At 38.1% G+C, this 27,719-nt stretch overlaps 2 protein-coding genes across 13 annotated transcripts in view; one reads left to right on the top strand and one right to left on the bottom strand.

Annotated features, from left to right (window-relative positions):
- The window catches only part of FAM124A (family with sequence similarity 124 member A), a 173,254-nt gene that overhangs the window by 60,853 nt on the left and 84,682 nt on the right, over positions 1–27,719 (top strand). The gene's annotated exons all lie outside the window — the stretch shown is intronic.
- LOC309615677 (uncharacterized protein) overlaps positions 12,775–27,719 on the bottom strand; it is an 84,565-nt gene continuing 69,620 nt past the window's right edge. For 2 of the 5 annotated variants that reach the window (XR_014236958.1, XR_014236960.1), the window contains one exon: positions 12,775–25,765. Coding sequence is in view for 2 of the 5 variants with exons in the window: in XM_082365741.1 (XP_082221867.1) it covers positions 23,529–23,634 (106 nt within the window). In the remaining 3 variants the exon portion in view is untranslated. The remainder of the gene's footprint in view (positions 25,766–27,719) is intronic. The other 3 variants (XR_014236959.1, XM_082365741.1, XM_082365742.1) reach the window with 3 other exon arrangements.

Here is a 27,719-nt window from a genome sequence, read left to right as displayed (position 1 = left end):
TCATATAAATAAGATTTTTTTAAAATATTCTTTTTTGATACAGAAGACTTTCTAACAATGTAAATGAGAAATATAATTTATTTAAGAGAAAGCCTAATGTTGGACCATCTAAGCAGTGATCTGAAGTGTAAAGATTAGGATGCCCTTCTGTTAATGTTCAGCCTGGTCATCTCCATACTGTGGCCAAGTAAGGTATTCCCTTCCCAGTAGTCCTTTGTTGAGAGCCCCCTCCCCCATTCACACAGGTACAGGCAAAGCCCCATGTTAGACTAACCTAATCCTGCCTTCCAGCTGTAGTTGATATATGTCAACTATCTGTGCACTGTCATTTTCGCATTGGGGAACTGGTATTGATTGAGAAAATAAGTTAGTCTCTGTCCAGATGGCTGAAGCTCTAACATATAAAGCCTGGGAGTGGTCAGCAGCTGTGTTTTCTACCATGTAGAGAAAGCCACCCTACCCTGAAAGAAAAGAATAGTACTGACCTACAAGAAAAGGCCTGAGAAGAGAAAGAATGGGCCTTATTGTGTATGAATCCTTAGCTCTGCTTATTCCCATGGCTTGCTGCCCTTCTGCAGTTATGAATGTCTCCTCAGTATTCTTACGTAAATCTTTCTTTTTAATAGTTTGAGATGAGTTTCAGTCCTTGACAACCAAGGGAGTAATACATTCAATCTTAGAGGACAAAATTCAGTTTTGATTGCCATCTTTTGAAAGGGCCATAGAAAGGATCAATGGGAATACCTGACGAAATAGTAAACAGGATCAAGGAGGAAGCTTCAAGGGCTTGGGTATTGTTAAATAAAGAAACAGTTTTACAGCATTTTCCTAATGCTATAGAAAGACGGTCTTTAACCTCCTTTCACCAGAGAACGTGGGGTTAGGTCAGAACTAATACTTTTTCTGTTAGACAAAACTCCAGACTCCTGGGACTTCCCTGGTGGTGCAGTGGTTAAGAATCCGCCTGCCAATGCAGGGGACAGGGGTTTGAGCCGTGGTCCGGGAAGATCCCACATGCCATGGAGCAACTAAGCCCGTGCACCGCAACTACTGAGCCTGTGCCCTAGAGCCCGCGAGCCACAACTACTGAAGCCCACGCGCCTAGAGCCCGTGCTCCGCAACAAGAGAAGCCACTGCAATGAGAAGCCCGCACACCACAACGAAGAGTAGCCCCTGCTCGCTGCAACTAGAGAAAGCCCGCATGCAGCAACGAAGACCCAATGCAGCCAAAAATAAAGATAGATAGATAGATAAAAAAAAAACACTCCAGACTCCTGCTGTGCCATTGGTGTGACCACCCTTGGCTGCGTGTCTTCGTTCAGAAGAGAATCCAGTTGTTCAGCCCAGTATTTTTGCTTGTTTCCCTTTGGTCAGGTGTCCACTTTTGGCTCAGTCACTTAGGTAGCAGGAGCAGGATCATGTGACATGAACACATGCAGCTGGGACCTCCAAGGAGGTAGAGACACTGGAGGCCTGTGGGTCCACGAGTGGCCACAAGAGGATGCCATGTTGGAGGGTCCTGGAAGTCAGTACGTGAAACTGTTTTCCCAAGATCCCCTTAAGTCTAATGATGTTGATAGTTGAGTTATGAGCCAGTCTAACACCTTTCTTTCCTGAACCTACCTCTCTCTTCAGTTGCCCAGCTGCTTTGGGGTCACTACTTTAACACCTGATCACATGGGACATTTTTTTTTTAATTAATTTTTATTGGCATATAGTTGCTTTACAGTGTCGTGTTAGTTTCTACTGTACAGCAAAATGAATCAGCAACACATATATCCCCTCTTTTTTGGATTTCCTTCCCATTTAGGTCACCACTGTGCATTAAGTAGAGCTCCCTGTGCTATACAGTATGTTCTCATTAGTTATCTATTTTATGCATAGTATCAATAGTATGTATGTGTCAATCCCAATCTCCCAATTCTTCCCACCGCCCCCCCCACAATGTGGGACATTTCAAATGGCTGGGCTTTCCAGGCTCAACTGGCTCATCCTTCCATGAACCCAAGAACACCTGGTTATCAGCAGACTGCAGAGACAGCAAAGCCCTGGGAGATGTAGAGTCCAATGTAGTAACATGTAAATATCTTATAGATTTGTTTTCGTTTGGGGTATAGAATAAATGAGTTCTATTTATTTATTTATTTATGGCTGTGCTGGGTCTTCGTTTCTGTGCGAGGGCTTTCTCCATTTGGGGCAAGCGGGGGCCACTCCTCATCGCAGTGCGCGGGCCTCTCACTATCGCAGCCTCTCTCGTTGAGGAGCACAGGCTCCAGACGCGCAGGCTCAGTAATTGTGGCTCACGGGCCCAGTTGCTCCAAGGCATGTGGGATCTTCCCAGACCAGGGCTCGAACCCGTGTCCCCTGCATTGGCAGGCAGACTCCCAAACACTGGGCCACCAGGGAAGCTCCCTGTAAATATCTTAAGTGAAGCAGACTTGCAGAGCTAATGAAGCAATGATGGAAGTTGCCACAATCTGAGGGGAGGATGCAGAAGTCTGTTCATAGAGAGAAATTAGATAACGATTTGACTTAAATCCAGCAAGATGGACCATGCAGATAACCTCTTTAACTCCTGGAATCCCTGTTTAGCAACCATAAAAGAGGGCCCTATTTGTCCCTCCTTGTTGGAACTCCTCTTGGCCAAAATAGCTGTCCACATGCAACCTCGGTCAGCTCGAAAAGCAATGCCAAATTGTTTGGGATAACAGAGTTATCTCCTTAGTGGATGTGATGTCTTAATCCCAGAATAAAATAGGATTAAGTATAGAAATAATAAAGTAAACAAAACCTGTGTTAAAAAGTTTGTGTTAGGTTCAGAAATAATTTGTTCATGTCTGGTATTTAAGAGTTTGTTGTGTTTTTGAGAATTTGGTCTATGAGAACAAGAGATCAGTATTGTGATTCCAATTTAAAATGTAGCTTAGAATTGATTTATATTTGCTGTTTTAAGTAGAGGGATATGAGAGTCAAGTTAGTAAATTTGTAACATTGAAACATTTAAGAGGATTTAATAGTCAACATTTCTATGTTTAATTGATTAGATTTACTAGAGTTATTTAGGGACTGAAAAGGTTTTGTTTATTAATCAGACCACTGAACTACTTAAAAGAAAATCGATACATTAAATGCAGTTTAAGATGTTGAAGTTAATTAAGCTGCAAGAGCCCTTTTAAAAATAAGTGTTAATTATTAACATTTGCTAGATCTATTAGTGGAGTAATAAGATTTGGGAATTGAACTCAAATTAGTAAGTTTAAGGAAAATTTGGGCTTGAAATGGGTAGCTGTATTTAATTGGATATTACTTTTTCAAAAGTAGTTTTTAGATAGTTTTCTGTGCACAAAAGCAGATCAGAAAACCTAAATTGATAGTCAAGAATTTTCACTGAGTGACCAATGGGATGTTAGTTTAATCCCAGCCAGAACTAGTCCAAGTACGGCCAGCCTGTTCCCCAAGACAGTAGAAGGTCCAAGGACCCAGCTACTGAACTGGGTGAGCTTGGGACCAGGGAGACAGTTCTGTGGGCCACTCTTACTCATGGTGTTCTGGGAGAGGTCCTGTTTACTCTGGGCACTCCCAGATCGCATAGAAATGGGGATCTGGCCCATCCCCTCAACGGTCTTCTGAAACTTCAGCGTGGGCCCAGCCCAGAGCAGTGACCCCAGGCCCATATTCGTCCTCCAGTCCTGATATCCCAGCGGGTTAGAGCGGCTGGTGCTTCTTTAGGCAAATGGGCCAGTGACTGCCTGTCAGATTGTTGGCGTATCTGAATATGCAAGCCTGAAACGAGCCATCCTTTACGACATCTGAAGATACTTGCATCCTTTCTTGTCTTGAGTAAAAATGCTTACTTAATTGGCATATTCGTTGCACATCTATCAGGTTGTCCCATCTTTAGATCCTTCTGTTTCTGCATCTGTGTTTTGAATAGTGAGCACTTCAAAGACTGGATTTTTTTTTAATTTAATATTTTTACTTGCTTTTCACCACCCAAGAAAGCCCACACATAATTCTGGTCGGGAAAGCTCCTAAGGACATAATGAGTACTGCTGCTTTGCAAATAATAGCCACAGTGAGTTCTTGACATATTCCTGGCATGCTGCTTATTAACTCATGAAATTGGAGGCACTGTCCTAAATTCTGTTTGCTGAGTAGAGGCATTGTTATTACAGAACTAATCTCAACAATCAGCATTTTTCCCCAGTGAGGCAGATTCATGGAAAAGATTAGATCCATCTTTGCTCTTTAGAATCTACAATGACAGTGATGTCTGTGTATTCTGGGGAAGGCTAGATGGAGCTTTTGTTCAGCCCAGGTCTTTTTTCTGTGGGGCAGTTAGTTGATCTCTTCTGATGTAGGCAGCCTTGTGTTCCTGGCCTAAGCATTACAAATATATTCAATAGTTCTCTGTTTTAAGTGAGTTAACAGATAATACTGCAAGAGGAAGCTTAGGTAAGCCATAGCTTACCAATGTGGCAGTGGAAACTTATTCTTCGGAATTTCCATTATCCATATTTTCCAGACAAAGATTGAGAGGACAAGTTCAGTATATTTTAGCCAAAATAATTGTATAAAACAAGGGGAAAAAGTGAATGCTAATCTAATTAACATAGTGGGGGGTTAGACAGAAAAGAATATTCCTGTGTGCTAACTCTGTTTCTCCCACCAGCTTTCTTAGTGAAAGTTACATAAGGCACAGTTTTCTGGGTCTGGGTTTTCAGAATCACAGATTTTTGGAGCTGGAAGGTGGCAAGAGTTTACTTCACAGAAAGTAAGAAAGAGAGTTTTTAAATTTTGAAGAGTATACATTTATGAAAATATATACTCTCAAGTCATTCAGAATATCACTTTCAGTAGCCATAAAAATAGTTACGTGCCCTGGGCACAAGAGAAAATCAGGAAGTTGGACTAAAACAGCGGTCCCAGTTCTGGCTGGACGTTAAAATCACCTGGGAAGTTTTTCAACTGATGCCTGGGACCCACCCCAGAGATTTTGTTTCATTTGCTCTAGAGTGGGGTATTTTTAAAAGCTTGCCAGGTGATTCTTACGTGCAGCCAGAATTGCAAACTACTGGCCTGCCTAATACAATTAATTCCACTCTCACTTCTGTTGGCATGATTTCATGACAGCCTTGGTCTCAAGGACTCATTTGCCAGTATCTGTTCTGGCACATGTGTGTGTTCACTGCCCTAATGACAGTGTCAGGGGCTGAAGTTGAGAGTGGCCAGGAGGGGAATAGTAGTCTGGCAGTAATGTAACCTTGCCCAAGTCAACTGGAAGGTTTTGAAGATGTTCACTAGACATGACTCATTGGTGTTGCCTCCTTTTAAGTGTGGTTCCTTATCTGATCTGATATGGGCAGCTAGCTCAGCCTTGAAACAGCATTGCCTTTGAGTTTTGATAGTTCATTTTTATTTATTTATGCCAGACAGTAGTGATGGGTGCCCAATTATCCCTGAATTAGTAATTGGAGTCCAGGCAGAAAAACAGAGGTGTTAAGAACGCTACACTTGACATTTTGAGAAGCTCCAACTGTGAGATCAGCCGTTTCCCTCTACAAGGCATGCCGGGTGACCCAGTTCAGCAGAACCGGAACTTCTTCCAGCCCCATCTCCATATAAGGGGGCTGGGGGCATTGTCAGGTCAATAAGTTATCTTTGGGAGGACAGAGCCCCTCTGCTTCCTCTAAGATTGAGGGTCCCCAAACCACACTCCCTTCCTGCCTTCATGAACTAGGGGACTAGTGACTGTCTCTTGTCACTGACAGGCTGGTCGCTTCCATACCAGACAGCACAGATATAAAACATTTACATCATTGCAGAAAGTTTTATTGAACAGCACTGCTCTAAGAAATAAGACTCGGGGGTAAAAGTAGAACCTTCTTTTTTTTCCACTACAAGTTTTGTAGAACCACAGTTGACCCTTGAACAAGGCAGTGGTTAATCCACATATAACTTAGAGTCAGCCCTCGGTATCCATGGTTCCTTTGTATTCATGCCATATAGTACTGTAGTATTTAGTATGGAAAAATATCCACATATTAAGTGGACTCATGCAGTCAAACCCGTGTTTTTCAAGGGTCAACTGTACTTTGTTTTTAAAACTGTCTACATATCAGTTTATAAAAATAAAAATTTAATTTAAAAAATGATGATGAGGGAGTCCCACAGAATTTTTGACTGCTGAGTTTATTTAAAGGCGTTATATTTCCATAGTACAAAAGCAGTGGTTCTCAACTGGGGCATTTTTGTACCCCTCCCATGCCTGAGAACATTTGGCAATATCTGGAGACATTTTTGGTTGTCTCAGTATGTCAGGGGGGAGAGGGGTGCTACAGGCATTTGTTGGGTAGCATACAATGGATGCAGAGGGCAGCCTCCCGCAGCAAGGAACTATCTGGCCCAAAACGTCAGTTATGCTGAATTGAGAAACCTTGAGCTAAACTAAATCTCTAAGATTCCAACCAGGTTCCCAAATATATATGTGTGTGTGTGTGTGCATGTTGACTTAAATGAATAATCCTCTGACCTACAATATAGTAATTGGTTAAAGGTCAGTCCCACAGGCTAGCATTATACCTTCAGTGCACTAGAAAACTAAAAGGAAGAATTGAAACAATTATCTGGATAATTCACAACCAAAAATACACTTTCTCTTGATTAATGCTCAAATAAAGTAAAAATGGGATTTTTAAGAATTCCAGGTGCACAGTGTGTTGCTTTGATAACATTTATATATTACAATATGATTACTTCAGTAGTGTTAGCGAAAAGCTTTATCATGTCTATTATTTTTTGTGTGTATGGAGAATAATTAAGATCTACACTCTTCGCAACTGTGAAGTTTATAATATTATAAACTATAAACTGTAGTATACTATAGTATGCTATAGTATACTGTTATAGTATAGTATACTATACTATATAGTGTACTATATAGTATACTATATACTATATAGTAGTATATAGTATAGTATACTATATACTACTATATATATAGTATACTATACTATATACTACTATAGTATACTATAGTAGTATATAGTATAGTATAGTAGTACTATAGTATAGTATACTATAGTACTACTATAGTAGTATATAGTAGTATATAGTATACTATATAATAGTACACTATAGTATACTATTAGTATACTATTATATACTACAAACAATATAGTATTGTTGACTATAATCACTTTGTTGTGCATTAGAACTTCAGAACTTACTCATCTACTAGTTACAGGTTTGTACCCTTAAATAACAACCCTCCAATTTCCCCACCCCCAGCCCCTAGTAACCACCATTCTACTCTCTGTTTTTACAGGTTTGGTGTTTTTAGATTCTACATATAAGTGATGTTTGTCTTTATCTGACTTACCTTACTCAGCATAATGCCCTCAAGGTCCATCCCTGTTGTCACAATGGCAAGATTTCCTTTTTTCTCATGGCTGAATAATATTCTATGGGCATATATATCATATTTTCTTTATCTGTTGATGGACACTTAGGTTGTTTCCATGGCTTGGCTATTATACATAATGCTACCATGAACATGAGGGTGCAGATATTTCTGTGACACAGTGATTTCATTTCTTTTGGACATACTCCCAGAAGTGGAATTGCTAGATCATATGGTAGTTCTATTTTCAATATCTTGAGGAAACTTCATATTGTTTTTCATAGTGACTGCATTTATATTCCCACCAACAGTGCACAAGGGTTCCCTATTCTCTGCATCCTTATCAGCATTCGTTATCTCATCTGTTTGACGATAGCCTTTGTAACAAACAAGAGGTGATAGCTCATTGTGGTTTTGATTTGCATTTCCCAATGATAGTGATGTTAAACACCTTTTCCTGTACCTGTTGGCCATTCGTATATTTTCTTTGAAAAAATGCTTATTCAGGTCCTTTGCCCATTTTGTTTGGGTTGTTTTTTGTTTGTTTTTGCTATTAGGTTGTGTGAGTTCTTTATATATTTTTTGATATTAACCCCATATCAGATATGTAATTTGCAGATATCTTCTCCCATTCCATAGGTTGTCTCTTCATCTTGTTGATCATTTCTTTTGCTGTGTAGAAGCTTTTTATTTGATCTAGTCTCACTTGTTTATTTTTTATATTGTTGTTTGTACTTTAGATGTCATATTCAAAAAATTACTACCAAGTCAGGGAGCTTTTTTACTATGTTTCTTCTAGGAGTTTTATAGTTTCAGGTTTAAGTCTTTAATCCACTTCAAGTTAATATTTGTTAGTGGTGTAAAATAGGGGCCTAGTTTCATTCTTTTCCAAGTGAATATCCAATTTTCCCAGCACCATTTATTGAAGAGACTGTCTTTTCTCCATTGAGTATTCTTGGCTTCTTTGTCAAATACTAGTTGACCATATATGCATGGATTTACTTCTGGGATCTCCATTTTGTTCCATTGGTCTATGTGTGTCTGTTTTTATGCCATACCATAAAAACACACAGTTTTGATTACTATACCTTTGAAATATAGCTCAAATCAGGTATTGTGATGCCTCCAGCTTTGTTCTTCTTTCTCAGGATGACTTTTGCTATTTGGGGGTCTTTTATGATTCCAAACCCATTTTAGGGTAATTTTTTCTGTTTCTGTAAAAAATGTCATTGGAATTTTGATTGTGATTGCACTAAGTCTGTAGATCACTTTGGGTAGTATGGACATGTTTACAATATTAATTCTCCCAATCTAGGAACACAGGATATTTTTCCATTTATTTCTGTTTTCTTCAGTGTCTTATAGTGTTCAGTGTACAGATCTTTCACCTCCTTGGCTAAATTTATTCCTAACTATTTTGTTGTTTATAGTGCCATTGTAAATGGAATTGCTTTTTTTTTTTTTTTGGGGAAAGAAACACTTGTATTTCTCAGATAAACAGTTTACATGGATAATATTTTTGCACAGTTCATTATTACTACTGACACATGTATTAATCAGCTTGCCATATGTTGGCACAGCTGTGGTGGATTTGTCCAAATCTCTACAGATTTTTCTTTCTCTGCTCAGAGATATTTTTCTTTCTTTTTTTTTTTCACACTGCATTTTATTTTTACAAGAGATAAACTGACACCAAGCATTGTAAATGGATGACCACAACAAAAGCAACAATGATTGCAATTACCAAACACGAAATACACTCATACTATGTCATAATATTGACATTCAGTCCAGTAATCCTCCACTGTAACAGGTCCTTCACTTTGCAGTGAAAATTGATTTGTATATTTTTTGCCTGAGTCCTTGTGGGGTTTTTTTTTAATTATTCAAACAGAAAGTCACAAAAATTATAATCATCCTCATCAGTTCACTCAGTCCCATGTAATTATTTTTTTTTCATCTTGATCTTTTGTTAGCACTTTTATGAATTCATCAGTTTTCCATTAGAGTTCTGAAAATGCTTATTCATTCAGTTCAGCAGTATAGTCAGTTACCAGAAACCTGTACTTGTCAGAGTCTTTTCCATGAATTCCTTGAAGATGAAACCCTTTTATAGGAACATATTTGCAAAAGCATCAGGGTACACCCAGAACTGTCTGTAAATGACAAAAGACTTAAAAATGACCACGGTTAAAGATTTGATGAAAGTTCATAATAATGCAATTGACAAGGAAATTTAGTTATTTCTGAGATATACATTTTAAAGTAATAACTAGAATTATGACTTATAACATTATACCAGAATATATAAGATTTTTAGAAATTTCATGTAATGTCTGAAACATTTATATTAACATATTTCCATACAAATAACCCAATGAAAGTTTAATATTAGTTGTTTTGTTTGGTTTTTTTATACTGCAGGTTCTTATTAGTCATCAATTTTATACACATCAGCGTATACAAGTCAATCCCAATCGCCCAATTCAGCACACCACCATCCCCACCCCACAGCAGTTTTCCCCCTTGGTGTCCACATGTCTGTTCTCTACATCTGTGTCTCAACTTCTGCCCTGCAAACCGGCTCATCTGTACCATTTTTCTAGGTTCCACATACATGCGTTAATATACGATATTTGTTTTTCTCTTTCTGACTTACTTCACTCTGTATGACAGTCTCTAGATCCATCCACGTCTCAACAAATGACTCAATTTCGTTCCTTTTTATGGCTGAGTAATATTCCATTGTATATATATATACACCACAACTTCTTTATCCATTCGTCTGTCGACGGGCATTTAGGTTGCTTCCATGACCTGGCTATTGTAAATAGTGCTGCAATGAACATTGGGGTGCATGTGTCTTTTTGAATTATCGTTTTCTCTGGGTATATGCCCAGTAGTGGGATTGCTGGATCATATGGTAAATCTATTTTTAGTTTTTTAAGGAACCTCCATACTGTTCTCCATAGTGGCTGTATCAATTTACATTCCCACCAACAGTGCAAGAGGGTTCCCTTTTCTCCACACCCTCTCCAGCATTTGTTGTTTGTAGATTTTCTGATGATGCCCATTCTAACTGGTGTGAGGTGATACCTCATTGTACTTTTGATTTGCATTTCTCTAATAATTAGTGATGTTGAGCATCTTTTCATGTGCTTCTTAGCCATCTGTATGTCTTCTTTAGAGAAATGTCTATTTAGGTCTTCTGACCATTTTTGGATTGGGTTGTTTGTTTCTTTAATATTGGATTTTTTCAAAAATCCTGGATTTTTGTTTCTTTAATATTGAGCTGCATGAGCTGTTTATATATTTTGGAGATTAATCCTTTGTCCATTGATTCGTTTGCGAATATTTTCTCCCATTCTGAGGGTTGTCTTTTCGTCTTGTTTATGGTTTCCTTTGCTGTGCAAAAGCTTTGAAGTTTCATTAGGTCCCATTTGTTTATTTTTGTTTTTATTTCCATTACCCTAGGAGGTGGATCAAAAAAGATCTTGCTGTGATTTATGTCAAAGAGTGTTCTTCCTTTGTTTTCCTCTAAGAGTTTTATAGTTTCAGGTCTTATATTTAGGTCTTTAAGCCATTTTGAGTTTATTTTTGTGTATGGTGTTAGGGGGTGTTCTAAGTTCATTCTTTTACATGTAGCTGTCCAGTTTTCCCAGCACCACTTACTGAAGAGACTGTCTTTTCTCCATTGTATATCCTTGCCTCCTTTGTCATAGATTAGTTGACCATAGGTGCGTGGGTTTATCTCTGGGCTTTCTATCTTCTTCCATTGATCTATGTTTCTGTTTTTGTGCCAGTACCATATTGTCTTGATTACTGTAGCTGTGTAGTATACTCTGAAGTCAGGGAGTCTGATTCCTCCAGCTCCGTTTTTTTCCCTCAAGACTGCTTTGGCTATTTGGGGTCTTTTGTGTCTCCATACAAATTTTAAGATGATTTTTTCTAGTTCCATAAAAAATGCCATGGGTAATTTGATAGGGATTGCATTGAATCTGTAGATTGCTTTGGGTAGTATAGTCATTTTCACAATATTGATTCTCCCAATCCAAGAACATGGTATGTCTCTCCATCTGTTGGTATCATTAATTTCTTTCATCAGTGTCTTATAGTTTCCTGCATACAGGTCTTTTGTTTCCCTAGGTAGGGTTATTCCTAGATATTTTATTCTTTGTGTTGCAATGGTAAATGGGAGTGTTTCCATAATTTCTCTTTCAGATTTTTCATCATTAGTGTATAGGAATGCAAGAGATTTCTGTGCATTAATTTTGTATCCTGCAACTTTACCAAATTCATTGATTAGTTCTAGTAGTTTTCTGGTGGCATCTTTAGGATTTTCTATGTATAGTATCATGTCATCAGCAAACAGTGACAGTTTTACTTCTTCTTTTCCAATTTGTATTCCTTTTATTTCTTTTTCTTCTCTGATTGCCGTGGCTACGACTTCCAAAACTATGTTGAATAATAGTGGTGAGAGTGGACATCCTTGTCTTGTTCCTGATCTTAGAGGAAATGCTTTCGGTTTTTCACCATTGAGAATGATGTTTGCTGTGGGTTTGTTGTATATGACCTTTATTATGTTGAGGTAGGTTCCCTCTATGCCCACTTTCTGGAGAGTTTTTATCATAAATGGGTGTTGAATTTTGTCAAAAGCTTTTTCTGCATCTATTGAGATCATATGGTTTTTATTCTTCAATTTGTTAATATGGTGTATCACATTGATTGATTTGCATATATTGAAGAATCCTTGCATCCCTGGGATAAATCCCACTTGATCATGGTGTATGATCCTTTTCATGTGTTGTTGGATTCCATTTGCTAGTATTTTGTTGAGGACTTTTGCATCTATATTCATCAGTGATATTGGTCTGTAATTTTCTTTTTTTGTAGTATCTTTGTCTGGTTTTGGTATCGGGGGATGGTGGCCTCATAGAATGAGTTTGGGAGTGTTCCTTCCTCTGCAATTTTTTGGAAGAGTTTGAGAAGGATGGGTGTTAGCTCTTCTCTAAATGTTTGATAGAATTCACCTGTGAAGCCATCTGGTCCTGGACTTTTGTTTGTTGGAAGATTTTTAATCACAGTTTCAATTTCATTACTTGTGATTGGTCTGTTCATATTTTCTGTTTCTTCCTGGTTCAGTCTTGGAAGGTTATACCTTTCTAAGAATTTGTCCATTTCTTCCAGGTTGTCCATTTTATTGGCATAGAGTTGCTTGTAGTAGTCTCTTAGGATGCTGTGTATTTCTGCAGTGTCTGTTGTAACTTCTCCTTTTTCATTTCTAGTTTTATTGATTTGAGTCTTCTCCCTCTTTTTCTTGATGAGTCTGGCTAATGGTTTATCAATTTTGCTTATCTTCTCAAAGAACCAGCTTTTAGTTTTATTGATCTTTGCTATTGTTTTCTTTTTTTCTATTTCATTTATTTCTGCTCTGATCTTTATGATTTCTTTCCTTCTGCTAACTTTGGGTTTTGTTTGTTCTTCTTTCTCTAGTTCCTTTAGGTGTAAGGTTAGATTGTTTACTTGAGATTTTTCTTGTTTCTTGAGGTAGGCTTGTATAGCTATAAACTTCCCTCTTAGAACTGCTTTTACTGCATCCCATAGGTTTTGGATCATCGTGTTTTCATTGTCATTTGTCTCTAGGTATTTTTTGATCTCCTCTTTGATTTCAGTGATCTCTTGGTTATTTAGTAATGTATTGTTTAGCCTCCATGTGTTTGTGTTTTTTACGGTTTTTTTTCCCTGTAATTCATTTCTAATCTCATAGCATTGTGGTCAGAAAAGATGCTTGATATGATTTCAATTTTCTTAAATTTACTGAGGCTTGATTTGTGACCCAAGATGTGATCTATCCTGGAGAATGTTCCATGCGCACTTGAGAAGAAAGTGTAATCTGCTGTTTTTGGATGGAATGTCCTATAAATATCAATTAAATCTATCTGGTCTGTTGTGTCATTTAAAGCTTCTGTTTCCTTATTTATTTTCTGTTTGGATGATCTGTCCATTGGTGTAAGTGAGGTGTTAAAGTCCCCCACTATTATTGTGTTACTGTCAATTTCCTCTTTTATAGCTGTTAGCAGTTGCCTTATGTATTGAGGTGCTCCTATGTTGGGTGCATATATATTTATAATTGTTATATCTTCTTCTTGGATTGATCCCTTGATCATTATGTAGTGTCCTTCCTTGTCTCTTGTAACATTCTTTATTTTAAAGTCCATTTTATCTGATATGAGTATAGCTACTCTAGCTTTCTTTTGATTTCCATTTGCATGGAATATCTTTTTCCATCCCCTCACTTTGTCTGTATGTGTCCCTAGGTCTAAAGTGGGTCTCTTGTAGACAGCGTATATATGGGTCTTGTTTTTGTATCCATTCAGCAAGCCTGAGTCTTTTGGTTGGAGCATTTAATCCATTCACGTTCAAGGTAATTATCGAAATGTATGTTCCTTTGACCATTTTCTTAATTGTTTTGGGTTTGTTTTTGTAGATCCTTTTCTTCTTTTGTGTTTCCCACTTAGAGAAGTTCCTTTAGCATTTGTTGTAGAGCTGGTTTGGTGGTGCTGCATTCTCTTAGCTTTTGCTTGTCTGTAAAGCTTTTGATTTCTCCATCAAATCTGAATGAGATCCTTGCCGGGTAAAGTAATCTTGGTTGTAGGTTCTTCCCTTTCATCACTTTAAGTATATCATGCCACTCCCTTCTGGCTTGTAGAGTTTCTGCTGAGAAATCAGCTGTTAGCCTTATGGGAGTTCCCTTGTATGTTATTTGTCATTTTTCCCTTGCTGCTTTCAGTAATTTTTCTTTGTCTTTAATTTTTGCCAATTTGATTACTATGTGTCTCGGCGTGTTTCTCCTTGGGTTTATCCTGTATGGGACTCTCTGCATTTCCTGGACTTGGGTGGCTATTTCCTTTTCTGCACTTCCTGGACTTGGGTGGCTATTTCCTTTCCCATGTTAGGGAAGTTTTCGACTATAATCTCTTCAAATATTTTCTCTGGTCCTTTCTCTCTCTCTTCTCCTTCTGGGACCCCTATAATGCGAATGTTGTTGTGTTTAATGTTGTCCCAGAGGTCTCTTAGGCTGTCTTCATTTCTTTTCATTCTTTTTTCTTTATTCTGGTCTGCAGCAGTGAATTCCACCATTCTGTCTTCTAGGTCACTTATCCGTTCTTCTGCCTCAGTTATTCTGCTATTGATTCCTTCTAGTGTAGTTTTCATTTCAGTTACTGTATTGTTCATCTCTGTTTGTTTGTTCTCTAATTCTTCTAGGTCTTTGTTAAACATTTCTTGCATCTTCTCGATCTTTGCCTCCATTCTTTTTCCGAGGTCCTGGATCATCTTCACTATAACTATTCTGAATTCTTTTTCTGGAAGGTTGCCTATCTCCACTTCATTTAGTTGTTTTTCTGGGGTTTTATCTTGTTCCTTCATCTGGTACATAGCCCTCTGCCTTTTCATCTTGTCTATCTATCTGTGAATGTTATTTTTGTTCCACAGGCTGCAGGATTGTAGTTCTTCTTGCTTCTGCTCTCTGCCCTCTGGTGGATGAGGCTATCTAAGAGGCTTGATGGGAGGGACTGGTGGTGGGTAGAGCTGACTGTTGCTCTGGTGGGCAGAGCTCAGTAAAACTTTAATCTACTTGACTGTTGATGGGTGGGTCTGGGTTCCCTCCCTGTTGGTTGTTTGGCCTGAGGCAACCCAACACTGGAGCCTACCTGGGTTCTTTGCTGGGGCTAATGACAGACTCTGGGAGGGCTCATGCCAAGGAGTACTTCCCAGAACTTCTGCTGTCAGTGTCCTTGTCCCCACGGTGAGCCACAGCCCCCACCCCTGCCTCTGGAGGAGACCCTCCAACACTAGCAGGTAGGTCTGGTTCAGTGTCCCGTGGGGTCACTGCTCCTTCCTCTGGGTCCCAATGCACACACTACTTTGTGTGTTCCCTCCAAGAGTGGAGTCTCTGTTTCCCCCAGTCCTGTCAAAGTCCTGCAATCAATTCCCACTAGGCTTCAAAGTCTGATTCTCTAGGAATTCTTCCTCCTGTTGCCGGACCCCCAGGTTGGGAAGCCTGACGTGGGGCTCAGAACCTTCACTCCAGTGGGTGGACTTCTGTGGTATAAGTGTTCTCCAGTCTGTGAGTCACCCACCCAGCAGTTATGGGATTTGATTTTACTGTGATTGCGCCCCTCCTACTGTCTCATTGTGGCTTCTCCTTTGTCTTTGGATGTGGGGTATCTTTTTTGGTGAGTTCCAGTGTCTTCCTGTCGATGATTGTCCAGCAGCTAGTTGTGATTCTGGTGTTCTTGCAAGAGGGAGTGAGAGCATGTCCTTCTACTCCGCCATCTTGGTTCCTCTCCCCTGGAATTGCTTTCTTAACTTCTCTTTCAGAAAATTCATTGTTAGTGTATAGAAATGCACATGATATTGATTTTGTATTCTGCAACTTTACTGTATTCATTTATTCTAATAGTTTTTTAGTGGAGTCTTTAGGGTTTTCTTTTTATTGAGGTCTAATTGGCATATCACATTATATTTGTTTCAGGTGTACAACCTAATGATTCAATATTTGTATATATTGCAAAATGATCATAATGAGTCTAGTTAATATTCATCACCAAACATAGTTGGAAAATTTTTTTTCTTCGATGAGAACTTTTAAGATCTACTCTCTTAGCAACGTTCGTATATGCAGTACAGTATTATTAACTATAGTCACCATGCTGTACATTACATCCCTAGGACTTATTTTATAACTAGAATTTTATAAGTGGGCCCACTTTACCCATTTCACTGACCCCCCCCCCCCCGCAACTAGCCTCTGGCAATTAATACCCTGTTCTCTGTATCGATGCACTCATTTTGTTTTCTTTTTTGGTATTTGTTTTTTAGATTCCACATACAACTGAGATCATATGGTATTTGTCTTTCTCTGTCTGACTTGTTCCACTTAGCATAATGCCCTTGAGGTCTATCCATGTTGTCAAAAATGGCAAGATTTCCTTCTTTTTATGGCTGAGTAATATTCCACTGTGTGTATATGTGTGTGTGTGTATGTACACACCACATCTTCTTTATTCATCTATTGATGGACACAGGTTGCTTCTTTGTCTTGGCTATTGTAAATAATGCCACAATGAACATGAGGGTGAAGATATCTTTTTGAGTTAGAGTCTTTAAGTTTTTGAGGAAGCTCCATATTATTTTCCATAGTGACTGTACCAATTTACATTCCCAACAGTGCACAAAAGTTCCCTTTTTTCCATATCTTCCCCAACACTGTTATTTCTTGTCTGTTTGACAATAGCCATTTTAACAGGTGTGAGATGCTATATCATTGTGGTTTTAATTTGCATTTCCAATGTTGAGCACCATTTCGTGTACCTGTTGGCCATCAGTATGTCTTCTTTAGAAAAATGTCTGTTTAGATCCTCTGACTGCTATTTAAGTGGATTTTTTTTTTTTTGCCATTGAGTGTGTGAGTTCTTTATATATTTTGGATAATTTTTTTTTTTTTTTGCAGTTTGGTTTGTTTAATAACTTACAAAATGGGTCATCAGGGGAGCAGCCATAAAGTTTACACCATATTCTGCTGGGAAAATAGTAGGACCAACTCCTTACTCTGCCCAGGAGAAGGGAGTGTGAGGTCACCAAGGACCCTAAGGGAGGTGGGCAAGAGCCTGGGGACGTGGGGGTCTGGAGAAGCCTGGCTCATGCTCAGAAGACCACACTGGGAGGAGGAAAGTCTGGATCAGGGGTGGGTGGCACCACTGGTGCTCAAAATTGTGTGGTTTGCAGAATTTCTTCTATTGAATATTAGTCTTCTTTCTCATTTGTAGATCAAAAAATTTAGTAGGGAGATTGAGACACATCATCTTGTCAAATCATTGCTTTCTACTTCTTAAACTCCAAACACGTTTTCTGCTGCCCATTTCCTTCCCTAAACCATCATCTGACCTGAATTTTCTATTATTCTAAGTACACCACAGTAGGCTGCAAAGTTCCTACTATCTTCATTTTCACCACCTACTCCTTCCCATGCATCAGTTACAACTCCGTTGCTCTTGCCAACTTCTATGTCTTCCTCCTCTCAAAGTCACATTCATCCTCTTATTTTACTATTTCAAATCCTGTATGTTCCGTGAGTCCAAATATTCCCAGCCCAAGAGACTCTTTCCGTCTCCTTCACACCCTTCACACTTTGTGACGCCTACCGTGTATGGTCACATCTGCCTATAGTGGTCCTCAAGCTTGACTGCAACTAGAGTCACATTGATAGTTTAAAAAAAAAAAAAGACGGGGGCGTAAACACAGAGAATCTGATTTAATAGGTCTAGAAGGGACAACATGGATCAGTACATTTTGTTTTGTTTTATTGGAGTATAATTGCTTCACAACGGTGTGTTAGTTTGTGCTGTATAACATAGTGAATCAGCTATACATATACATATATCCCCATATCTCCTCCCTCTTGCATCTCCGTCCTACCCTCCCTATCCCATCCCTCTAGGTGGACACAAAGCACCAAGCTGATCTCCCTGTGCCATGTGGCTGCTTCCCACTAGCTATCTATTTTACATTCGGTAGTGTATATATGTCCATGCCACTCTCTCACTTCGTCCCAGCTTATCCTTCCCCCTCCCTGTGTCCTCAAGTCCATTCTCTAGGACTACGGCCATACCACCCTGAATGCACCCAATCTTGTCTGGATAATTAACTCTGTATCAGATATAAGATTTGCAAATATTTTCTCCCATTTGGTAGATTGCATTTTCACTTTGTTGATCGTTTCCTTTGCTGTGCAGAAGATTTTAGTTTGACATATTCTCACTTTTTTATTTTTGCTTTTGTTGCCTTTGCTTTTGGTGTCAAATCCAAATCATCATCATCAAGACCAATCTCAAGGAGCTTACTATGTTTTTTCCTAGGAGTTTTATGGTTTCAAGTTTTACATTCAGGTTTTTAATCCATTTTGAGTTCATTTTTGTGCATGGGATAAGTTAGTGGTTCAATTTCATTCTTTTGCAAGTGGCTGTCCAGGTTTCCCATTATCTTTTATTGAAGAGACTGTTGTTTCCCGCATTGTATACACTTGGCTCCTTTGTCATAAATTAATTCACCATATATGCATGGGTTTATTTCTGGACTCTCTGTTCTGTTCCATTGATTGATGTGTCTGTTTTTATGCCAGTAGCATACTATTTTGATTACCATAAGTTTGTAATATAGTTTGAAATCAGGAGGCATAATGCTTCTTTGTTCTTATTTCTCAAGATTATCTGCTTTGGCTATTCAAGGTCTTCTGTGGTTCCATACAAATTTTGGGATTGTTCTATTTCTGTGATAAATGTCATTGGAATTTTGATAGGGATTGCATTGAATCTGTAGATTGCTTTGGTTAGTATGGACATTTTCATAATATTCTTCCAATCCAGGACATAGAATATCTTTCCATGTATTTGTGTATTCTTAATTTTTTCATCAGTGTCTTACAGTTTTCAGTGTACAGCTCTTTCACCTCCTTGGTTAAATTTATTCCTAGGTATTTTATGCTTTTTGATGCAATTGTAAATTGGATTTTTTTAAACATCTTTATTGGAGTGTAATTCCTTTACAATGTTGTGTTAGTTTCTGCTGTATAACAAAGTGAATCAGCTATATGTATACATATATCCCCATATCCCCTCCCTCTTGAGTCTCCCTCCCACCTTCCCTATCCCACCCCTCTAGGTGGTCACAAAGCACCGAACTGATCTCCCTGTGCTATACGGCTACTTCCCACTAGCTATCTGTTTTACACTTAGTAGTGTATATATGTCCATGCCACTCTCTCACTTCTTCTCAGCTTACCCTTCCCCCTCCCCGTGTCCTCAAGTCCATTCTCTACATCTGTGTCTTTATTCCTATCCTGCCCCTAGGTTCTTCAGAACCATTTTTTTTTTTTTAGATTCCATATATATGTGTTAGCATACAGTATTTGTTTTTCTCTTTCTGACTTACTTCACTCTGTATGACAGACTCTGGGTCCATCCACCTCACTACAAATAACTCCGTTTCGTTTCTTGAGTAATATTCCATTGTATATATGTGCCACATCTTCTTTATCCATTCATCTCTCGATGGACATTTGGGTTGCTTCCATGTCCTGGCTATTGTAAATAGTGCTGCAATGAACATTGTGGTACATGACTCTTTTTGAATGAATCATTAGAGAAATGCAAATCAAAACTACAATGAGGTATCACCTCACACCAGGCAGAATGGCCATCATCAAAAAATCTACAAACAATAAATGCTACAGGGGGTGTGGAGAAAAGGGAACCCTCTTGCACTGTTGGTGGGAATGTAAATTGAGACAGCCACTATGGAGAACAGTATGGAGGTTCCTTAAAAAACTAAAAATAGAACTACCATATGACCCAGCAGTCCCACTACTGGGCATACACCCTGAGAAAACCATAATTCAAAAAGAGTCATGTTAAACCATTCTTGCATCCCTGGAATAAATCCCAGTTGATCATGCTGTTTACCACTTTTAACGTCCTGAATTTGATTTGCTAATATTTTGTTGAGGAATTATCCATCTATGTTCATCAGGGCTATTGGGGCCTGCAATTTTCTTTTCTTCTGGTGCTCTTGCCTGGTTTTGGCGTCAGGGTTATGCTGGCCTCATAAAATGAGTTTGGAAGTGTTCCCTCCCATTCTATTTTTCTGGAAGAGTTTAAGAAGGATTGGCGTTAGTTATTCCTTAACTATTTGGTAGAATTCACCAGTGAAGCCATCTGATCCTAGACTTTTGTTTGTTGGGAGGCTTTTGATTACTAATTCAATCTCCTTACTAGTAATCAGTCTGTTCAAATTTTTTCTCTTTGTTCATGATTCAGTCTTGGTAGATTTTAGGTTTCAAAGGAATTTATCCATTTCTTCTAGGTTGTCCAATTTGTATATAATTTTTCTTAGTAGTCTCTGTGTTTCTGGGATATCCATTTTAGCATCTATTCTTCATTTCTGACTTTGAGTCTACTCTTCTTTTTCTTGATGAGTCTAGCTAAAGGTTGTCAATTTTATTTATCTTTTAAAAAACCAGCTCTTAGTTTCATTGATCTCTTCTATTATCTTTTCAGTCTCTATTTCCTTTATTACTGCTCTGATCTTTGTTATTCCCTTCTTTCTGTTAAATTTGGGCTCAGTGTCTTCTTCCCTTTCTAGTTCTTTGAGGTGTAAAGAAGGTTGTTTATTTGAGATGTTTGTCACTATAAACTTCCCTCTTAACTGCCTTTGCTAAATCCCATGGGTTTGATACGCTGTGCTTTCATTTGTTTCAGGATATTTTTTATTTTGCTTTTGATTTCTTCTTAGACCCATTGGTTTTTTATGAGTATGTTATTTAATCCCCACATATTTGTGAATTTTTCAGCTTTCCTCCTGGTATTGATTTCTAGTTTCATACCATTGTAGTTGGAAAAGATACCTGGTATGATTTCGCTTTCTTAAATTTGCTAAGATGTGGTTTGTGACCTGTCATGTGATGTATTCTGGAGAATGTTTTGTGTGCACTTGAGATGAATGTGTATTCTGCTGCTGTTGGATGGAATATTCTGTATGTGTCTGTAGGTGCATTTGTTCAAAAGCATCACTCACATCCATTATTTCCTTCTTGACTTTCTGCCTGGGTGATCTGTCCATTGTTTAAAGTGGTGTATTGAGGTCCCCTACTACTATTGCATTGCTGTCTATTTTTCCCTTCAGGTCCGTTAATAATTGTTCAATATTTTTAGATGCTCTAATATTGGGTGCGTATATGTTTACAATTAATATAGCTGATGAATTGCCCCTTTATCATTGTATAATGACTTTGTCTTGTGTTACAGTTTTTGATTGAACATCTATTTTGTCTGATATAAATATAACCACCCCTGCTTTCTTTTGGTTTCTATTTGCTTGAAATATCTTTTTCCATCCCTTCACATTCTGTTTGTGAATATCCATAATGCTTAAGTGAGTCTCTTGTAGGCAGCATATAGTTAGGTCTTATTTTTAATCCATTCAGCCCATCTGTGTCTTTTAATTGGAGAATTTAGCCCATTTACATTAATTATTGATAGCTAAGGACTTTACTGTTGCCAGTAGGTTAATTGCTTTCTGATAGTTTTGTCATTCCTTAGTTCCTCTTGCTGTCTTTCTTTTTGAGTTGATGATTTTTTGTAGTAGTTTGCTTTTCTCTTTATCATTGTATATCTGTTATCTAGTTTTGGTCTGTGGTTATTACCATGAGGCTTTCATAATATGTTATAACCATCTATGATAACTTCAATTACATAAGAAAGTTCTACCCAATTACCTGCCCCCCTCAGATTTATGTTGATGTCCCAATTTATATATTTTTATATAATTATACTTATATATTATACATTTATGTATTATATTTATAAATACTATATTAACATAATATTACAGCTATAGTTATTTTCAACACTGTTGTCTTTAACCTATATGCTAGATTTCAAAGTGATTTACACACCACCATTGAAGTATTAGAGTTTTTTGAATTTGACTATATATATTCACCTTTACCAGTAAATTTTATATTTCAGTATGTTTTCATGCTACTAATTTGTTTCAGTTTGAAGAACTTCCTTTAGCATTTCTTGTAGGGCAGGTCTAGTGGTGATTAAATTCCTTCATGCTTTTGTTGGGTAAGATATCCTTGGATGAGTTTTGTTGTTGTTTATGTGCTTTGAATGTATCATCCCACTGTCTCCTGGCCTGTAAGGTTTCTGCTGAGAAATGTAAAGCCTTATCAGAATTCCCTGTATGTGATTTTCTTTCTGACTTTGATTTCTGAGAGATTGATTATAATGTGTCTCAGTGAGGATCTCTTTGGGTGGGATCTCTAAGCTTCCCATACCTGGATGGCTGTATCTCTCCCCAGATTTGGGAAGTTTTCAGCCAATATTTTTTTGAATAAGATTTCTGTCCCTTTATCCCTTCTCCTCTGGGACTCCCAAAGTGAGGATATTGTTTCTTTTGATCATGTCCCACATAGTTCATGTATGCTTTCTTCACTCTTTTTCATTCTAATTTCAAAAATGGGACTCTTGCTTAAGCTGCTGTTAATCATTTCAGTCAGCTACTTTTAGGATCTGCTCATGGAACTGTGGCAAGGAATATTTCTCTTTTGAAATTCCTTAAATCAGTGATACTTAAATTCTGATGATCCTTTGTTGATATAAAAATCAGTCTACCTCGTGTTTTACAGCCAATGGCAGGGTAATTCATAAATCATACTGAAAAATAAATATTCAGGGAACATTCAGAAGTTATACAAAGAGAAAGCTTTGCATTTGGGCAAGATATGTTTGTTTGTTCTTTTTCTGAGTCGTCTTTTCAGTTTTACAGATTCTGTCATTTGATCTGTCAGCCTCAGCTCCTAATCCTGAGGTCTATGACCTTGATTTTCTCTCCTGTTCCTTCTTAAAAAATGGATACCTTTTTAATATATATCAGATCAGTAGTCTGATTGTGTCCTAGCAGTTCTAGGTGTTCACAGTCCCTCCATTTAGTATCTTCTGTGATGCTTGCCACATTTTCCCAAGAGCTGATACTGATGTTAAACAAAGCTGGTCCCTGAGGCAGCCCCTCAAATACTTCTTGACTTAAAACTTTTTCATTGTTAGATATTGCTACTGCTCTCCAGTAATACTAAAGTCCTCATTTTTTTCCATCAAAGCCACATAATAACTGTTGATATTTATGATTTATATATGTATATTTATACATATATAAGCACCTTAAAATTCCCTTGATCATAAGCGATCTTAGAAGGTATGTATTTTTATCTCACATGTATTTATTCAGTATGAATTTGAGTGCCTGTTATGTGCAAATATGAGTATTTTTTAAAATACTTATATAAGTATGGGTGCTAGAGGTCAATCAACCCAGCTCCTAAATACCTTACAGCACCAAGTAAAAATTTTACAGTTAAAGCCAGTTCCTTTAAATATGTAAGTGTACTTCTGTGCAGAATGTTTCTTGTTTGTTGTGGTGATATGTAAGCTCAGGTTCAACTGAGAAAGACAGAGGCTTAAAAAAAAATAGAGGCTTAATAACAATAGATGCTTACTTCTCTCTCCTATGTATGGCAGCCCACAGTCCTCAGGGATCCAAGCTTCTTTTCATTCTGTCCTTCACCCTCTGGTTCAGAATGGCTGCCAGGTGGAATAGCAAATATTCGTAGTCTTAAAAGAAAAAAAAAAGATAAATAACTTTATTAAAAATATAAGAACTTCTGTTCATCAAAAGACACCAAAAAAGAGAGTAAGATGGCAAGCCACAGACTGGATAATGATATTTACAATACATACATCCACGAAAAGAATCCAAAATATATACAAAGAGCAGGTGCTTCACTAAAGAGGGTATTCAAACGGCCAATAAAAAGATAATATCATTAGTCATCTGGCAAATGCCAATTAATAGCATGATGAAACACTGTTACCTATCAGAACGATTAAAATTAAAAAGAATGCTAACAATAAATGTTGGCAAGGATGTGAAGCAACTGGAATACTTATAAATTCCTGGTAGAATTACACATTTTGATGCAATCAGTTTGGAAATTTGTTTGGAAGTACCTACTAAAACTAAAAATTGCTCACCCTGTGCCCCAGCTATTCCACTCCTAGTTATATGCCCAAGAGAAATGCGTGCATTTTGTTAACAAAGGAGAGTAAGTGGTCAGATAAGGCTTCACAGCATCACATTAGGCTTGGTCTCTGAAGATGAGCAGGTGTCTCTAGGCAGACAGGCATCAGGAGCAGCATGAAGTCAGTCGTGAAGATATAAGCCAATCTGGTTTGTTGGGGAATGATGGCAGTTCCAAATGGCTGGATCATATAGGTTGCAATTCCAGAAAGACACAAGGCCTGAAGGAGTAGACAGGGTCTTGTAGAGCTTGCTAGTTAGTCTCTTCTGCCAAGAAACATGGTCAGGTTTGTATTTAGAAAAGTCATTCAGAGAGGTGTGGCGGGGAGGCAGCGGGGGAAAGCTATATAACTGTTGGCAGGAAGACAGTCCAGGTGGATAGTTGTCATTTTGCCAATTCTGGAGAATAAGTACTCTTCTTATAGTCTGTCTTTCATTCTATGAGGAATGGAATTAGTATGTTGCTCTGATAATTCTTCAGAAAGTCTTACAATTCCATAATGGCAGAGAGGAAAAGAATGGACAAATAACTGTCCAGCAAAGATTTGCTTAAACCACCATCCTATGTGGCTTAGAATCTCTTTGAAAATTTTCAAACTTCCAACCTAGAAATGTCACTGATTTGACAAAATGTACCCAGGCTTTGATTACTTTTAGAGTGAATCTTGCCTTTTTTCCCATAAGTCCTCCTCTCTTTCTACTAACCATTCGAAAAAGAACCCCAACATTCCAGTTCAGGAGGGTGACATAGGAGAATCCTGAACTCACTTCTTCTCACACCAAGTCTACAGCTAGATATGGAACAGTTTCTTCTAAAACTATCTGAGCAATTCCTACAAATTAGGTAGGAGAGGCTGAGACACAGTATCACCATGAACCCTGGCATGGTGACCCACAATCTGGAGGAATCTCACAACTCCAAGCCTCTCCCTGAGGAGCAAAGGGTTTGAAACCCAACTTTTAAGGCCTGCACCTGAGAGACAATTACCTCTAACTTTGAGAACATCTAGCTTTGAAAGCCAGTGGGGCTTGTTTCCTTGAGACCCAGAAGGTGATTGATAGTGATCTGGGAAACAGTTTTTGAAGGGCTTAGGTAGAATCACTTGGCCCAGAGCAGAGGCAGCCAACTAAAACGTACCCAGTCTTTCTGTTAAAGAGGCCAACTTGCTTATTTTAAAGCTTCAGCCCGAGAGGCAGGCATCTAATTTAATACATCTCCAGGGACTTACTGAAACACTCTCCAAAACAGAGGCGGGCAGGTGCCATCTTTACAGTCTCCCTTGCTCCAAGCTGCTGGTATCTCCCAGAAAGGAGCTTGTGTACTCCTCTCATGTTCTGCTTTTTGCAGCTGCCACCCAGGGGACACCCCTTGATCACCTGGCACTGGTGGACAGCAGGGCTTGCACTCACAGGTCCCACAGGATTGTAACAAATAGAGAAGACTTCTTAACCACCTCACCCCAGGGTACAGCAGAGAAGCAACGGACTTGAAAGTCCCAATCCTTCTCTACAAGAAGCCTCTTACCTTCATAGCTGTGGCCTGTGGGCCAGGCTTCTTTCTAACACACACATAGAGGATGACTACAGTTCTCTCCAGAGACCAGGGAAGCTGGCAAGTATCATCTTCATGCTTTCCATCTTCCCAGCCCCAAGTCGCCAGTGTCTCTGAGAAAGGAGCTTGTGTAAATATCTGGTGACCCAGCTTTTGTGGCTGCCACCCTGAGGACACATCCTTTGACAGACTGGCTCTTGTGGCCAGTGAGGCTTGTATTCACAGGTTCAATGGGACAGTAGCAAACAAAGAAACAGTTCTTAACTGGCTATCACCCCAAGGCTCAGCACAGAGGGGAAAGACAGATTCTCCTCTCTGGGACACTGACAGATCTAGGAACACCCTCCCTTCTTGGAGCTACTAAGACTAAAGTAGGCTGCTTAAACAAACACAAAGGTTTGAGAGAGAACCAACTAGGGCAGGGTTGAACAATAATTTTATCTATTACATGAGGCCACTACTTCATACTGGGAGAGGTGGCTGATTTCTCTAATGCATACATACCAACACGGAAAGTCAAGAATATATTCCAAATGGAAGAACAAGATAAAATCTCAGAAAAAAACCTTAGTGAAATACAGATAAGTAATTTACCTGATGAAGAGTTCAAAATAATGGTCCTAAAGATGCTCATGAGTTCAGAACATTGGATGAACAAAGTGAGAACTTCCACAAAAGATAGAAAATATAAGAAAGTACCAATGGAAGTCACAGAGCTGAAGAATATAATAACTGATGTGAAAAATATACTAGAGGGGTTTAACAACAGACTAGAGGAAGCAAAAGAAAGGATTAGTAAACTTGAAGACAAGGTACTGGAATTCATCAAATCAGAGAAAGAAAAGAAAATGATAGATTAAGGGACTTAAGGGACACCATCAAGCAGACCAACATTTGCATTATAAGGGTCCCAGAAAGAGGAGAGAGAGAGAGAAACGGGCAGAAAACTCATTTTAAATAATAGCTGAAAATATTCCTATCCTGGGGAAAGAAATAGACATCCAGATCCAAGAATCCAGAGAATTCCAAATAAGATAAACCCAAAGAGACCCACACTAAGACATATTACATGTAGTTAAAGTGTCAAATTTAAATACAAGGAGAGAATCTTAAAATCAGCAAGAGAAAAACAATTTACATACAAGGGAACCCTCATAAGACTATCAGCAGATTTTTTCAGGAGAAACTTTGCAGGCCAGAAGGAAGTAGCATGATATTTTTAAAGTGCTGAAAGAAAAAGCTGCAAACCAAGAGTATGCTACTGAGCAAAGCTGTCCTTCAGAACAACTGAGTTGATGTTTGTTAAGTCAAATCATTTTGCTATACACCTTAAACGTATATAGTAATGTATGTCAATTATATCTCAATAAAACTGGGGAGGGGGAGAATTACAGGAGAGATAAAGTGTTTTTCAGATGATCAAAAGCTAAAGGAGTTCAACATCACAAGACTGGCCTTACAAGAAATATTAAAGGTACTTTTTAAAGCTGAAACAAAAGGATGCTAATTAGTAACAAAAACATGAAAGTATAAATCTTACTGGTAAAGGTAAATTTATAGTAAAATTCAGTATAATCTAATGTAAAAGTGATGGGTTAATCACTTATAAAGCTAGCATAACAGTTAAAGGACAAAAGTGGTAAAAATAAATGTAACTACAATAATTTGCTAATGGATACACAAGATAAAAAGGTGTAAACTGTGACATCAAAATGTGAAAATGTAGAGCTTTAGAATGCTTTCAAACTTAAGCTATCAATTTAAAATAGACTGTTATAAATATAAGTTGTTTTTTGTAAGCCTCATGGTACCCCAAAGCAAAAACCCATAGTATATACACAAAATATAAAGAGAAGGTACTCTAAGCATGCTAATGCAGGAAATAATCAAATTACAAAGGAAGAGAGCAAGAAAAGAAGGAGTAGAGGAATTACAAAACAGCCAGAAAACAATGAACAGAATGGCAATGAGTACACACCTATTAATAATCACTTTAAATGTAAATGAACTAAATGTTCCAATCAAAAGACATAAAGTGGCTAAGTAGATTAAAAAAACAAGATACAT

The sequence above is a fragment of the Balaenoptera borealis genome, assembly GCF_965194805.1.
Source record: "Balaenoptera borealis genome assembly, chromosome: 18".
In the NCBI taxonomy this organism is placed as follows: domain Eukaryota; kingdom Metazoa; phylum Chordata; class Mammalia; order Artiodactyla; family Balaenopteridae; genus Balaenoptera; species Balaenoptera borealis.
The sequence above is the reverse complement of the archived record's forward strand: the minus strand, read 5'-3'. Positions and strand labels throughout refer to the sequence as shown.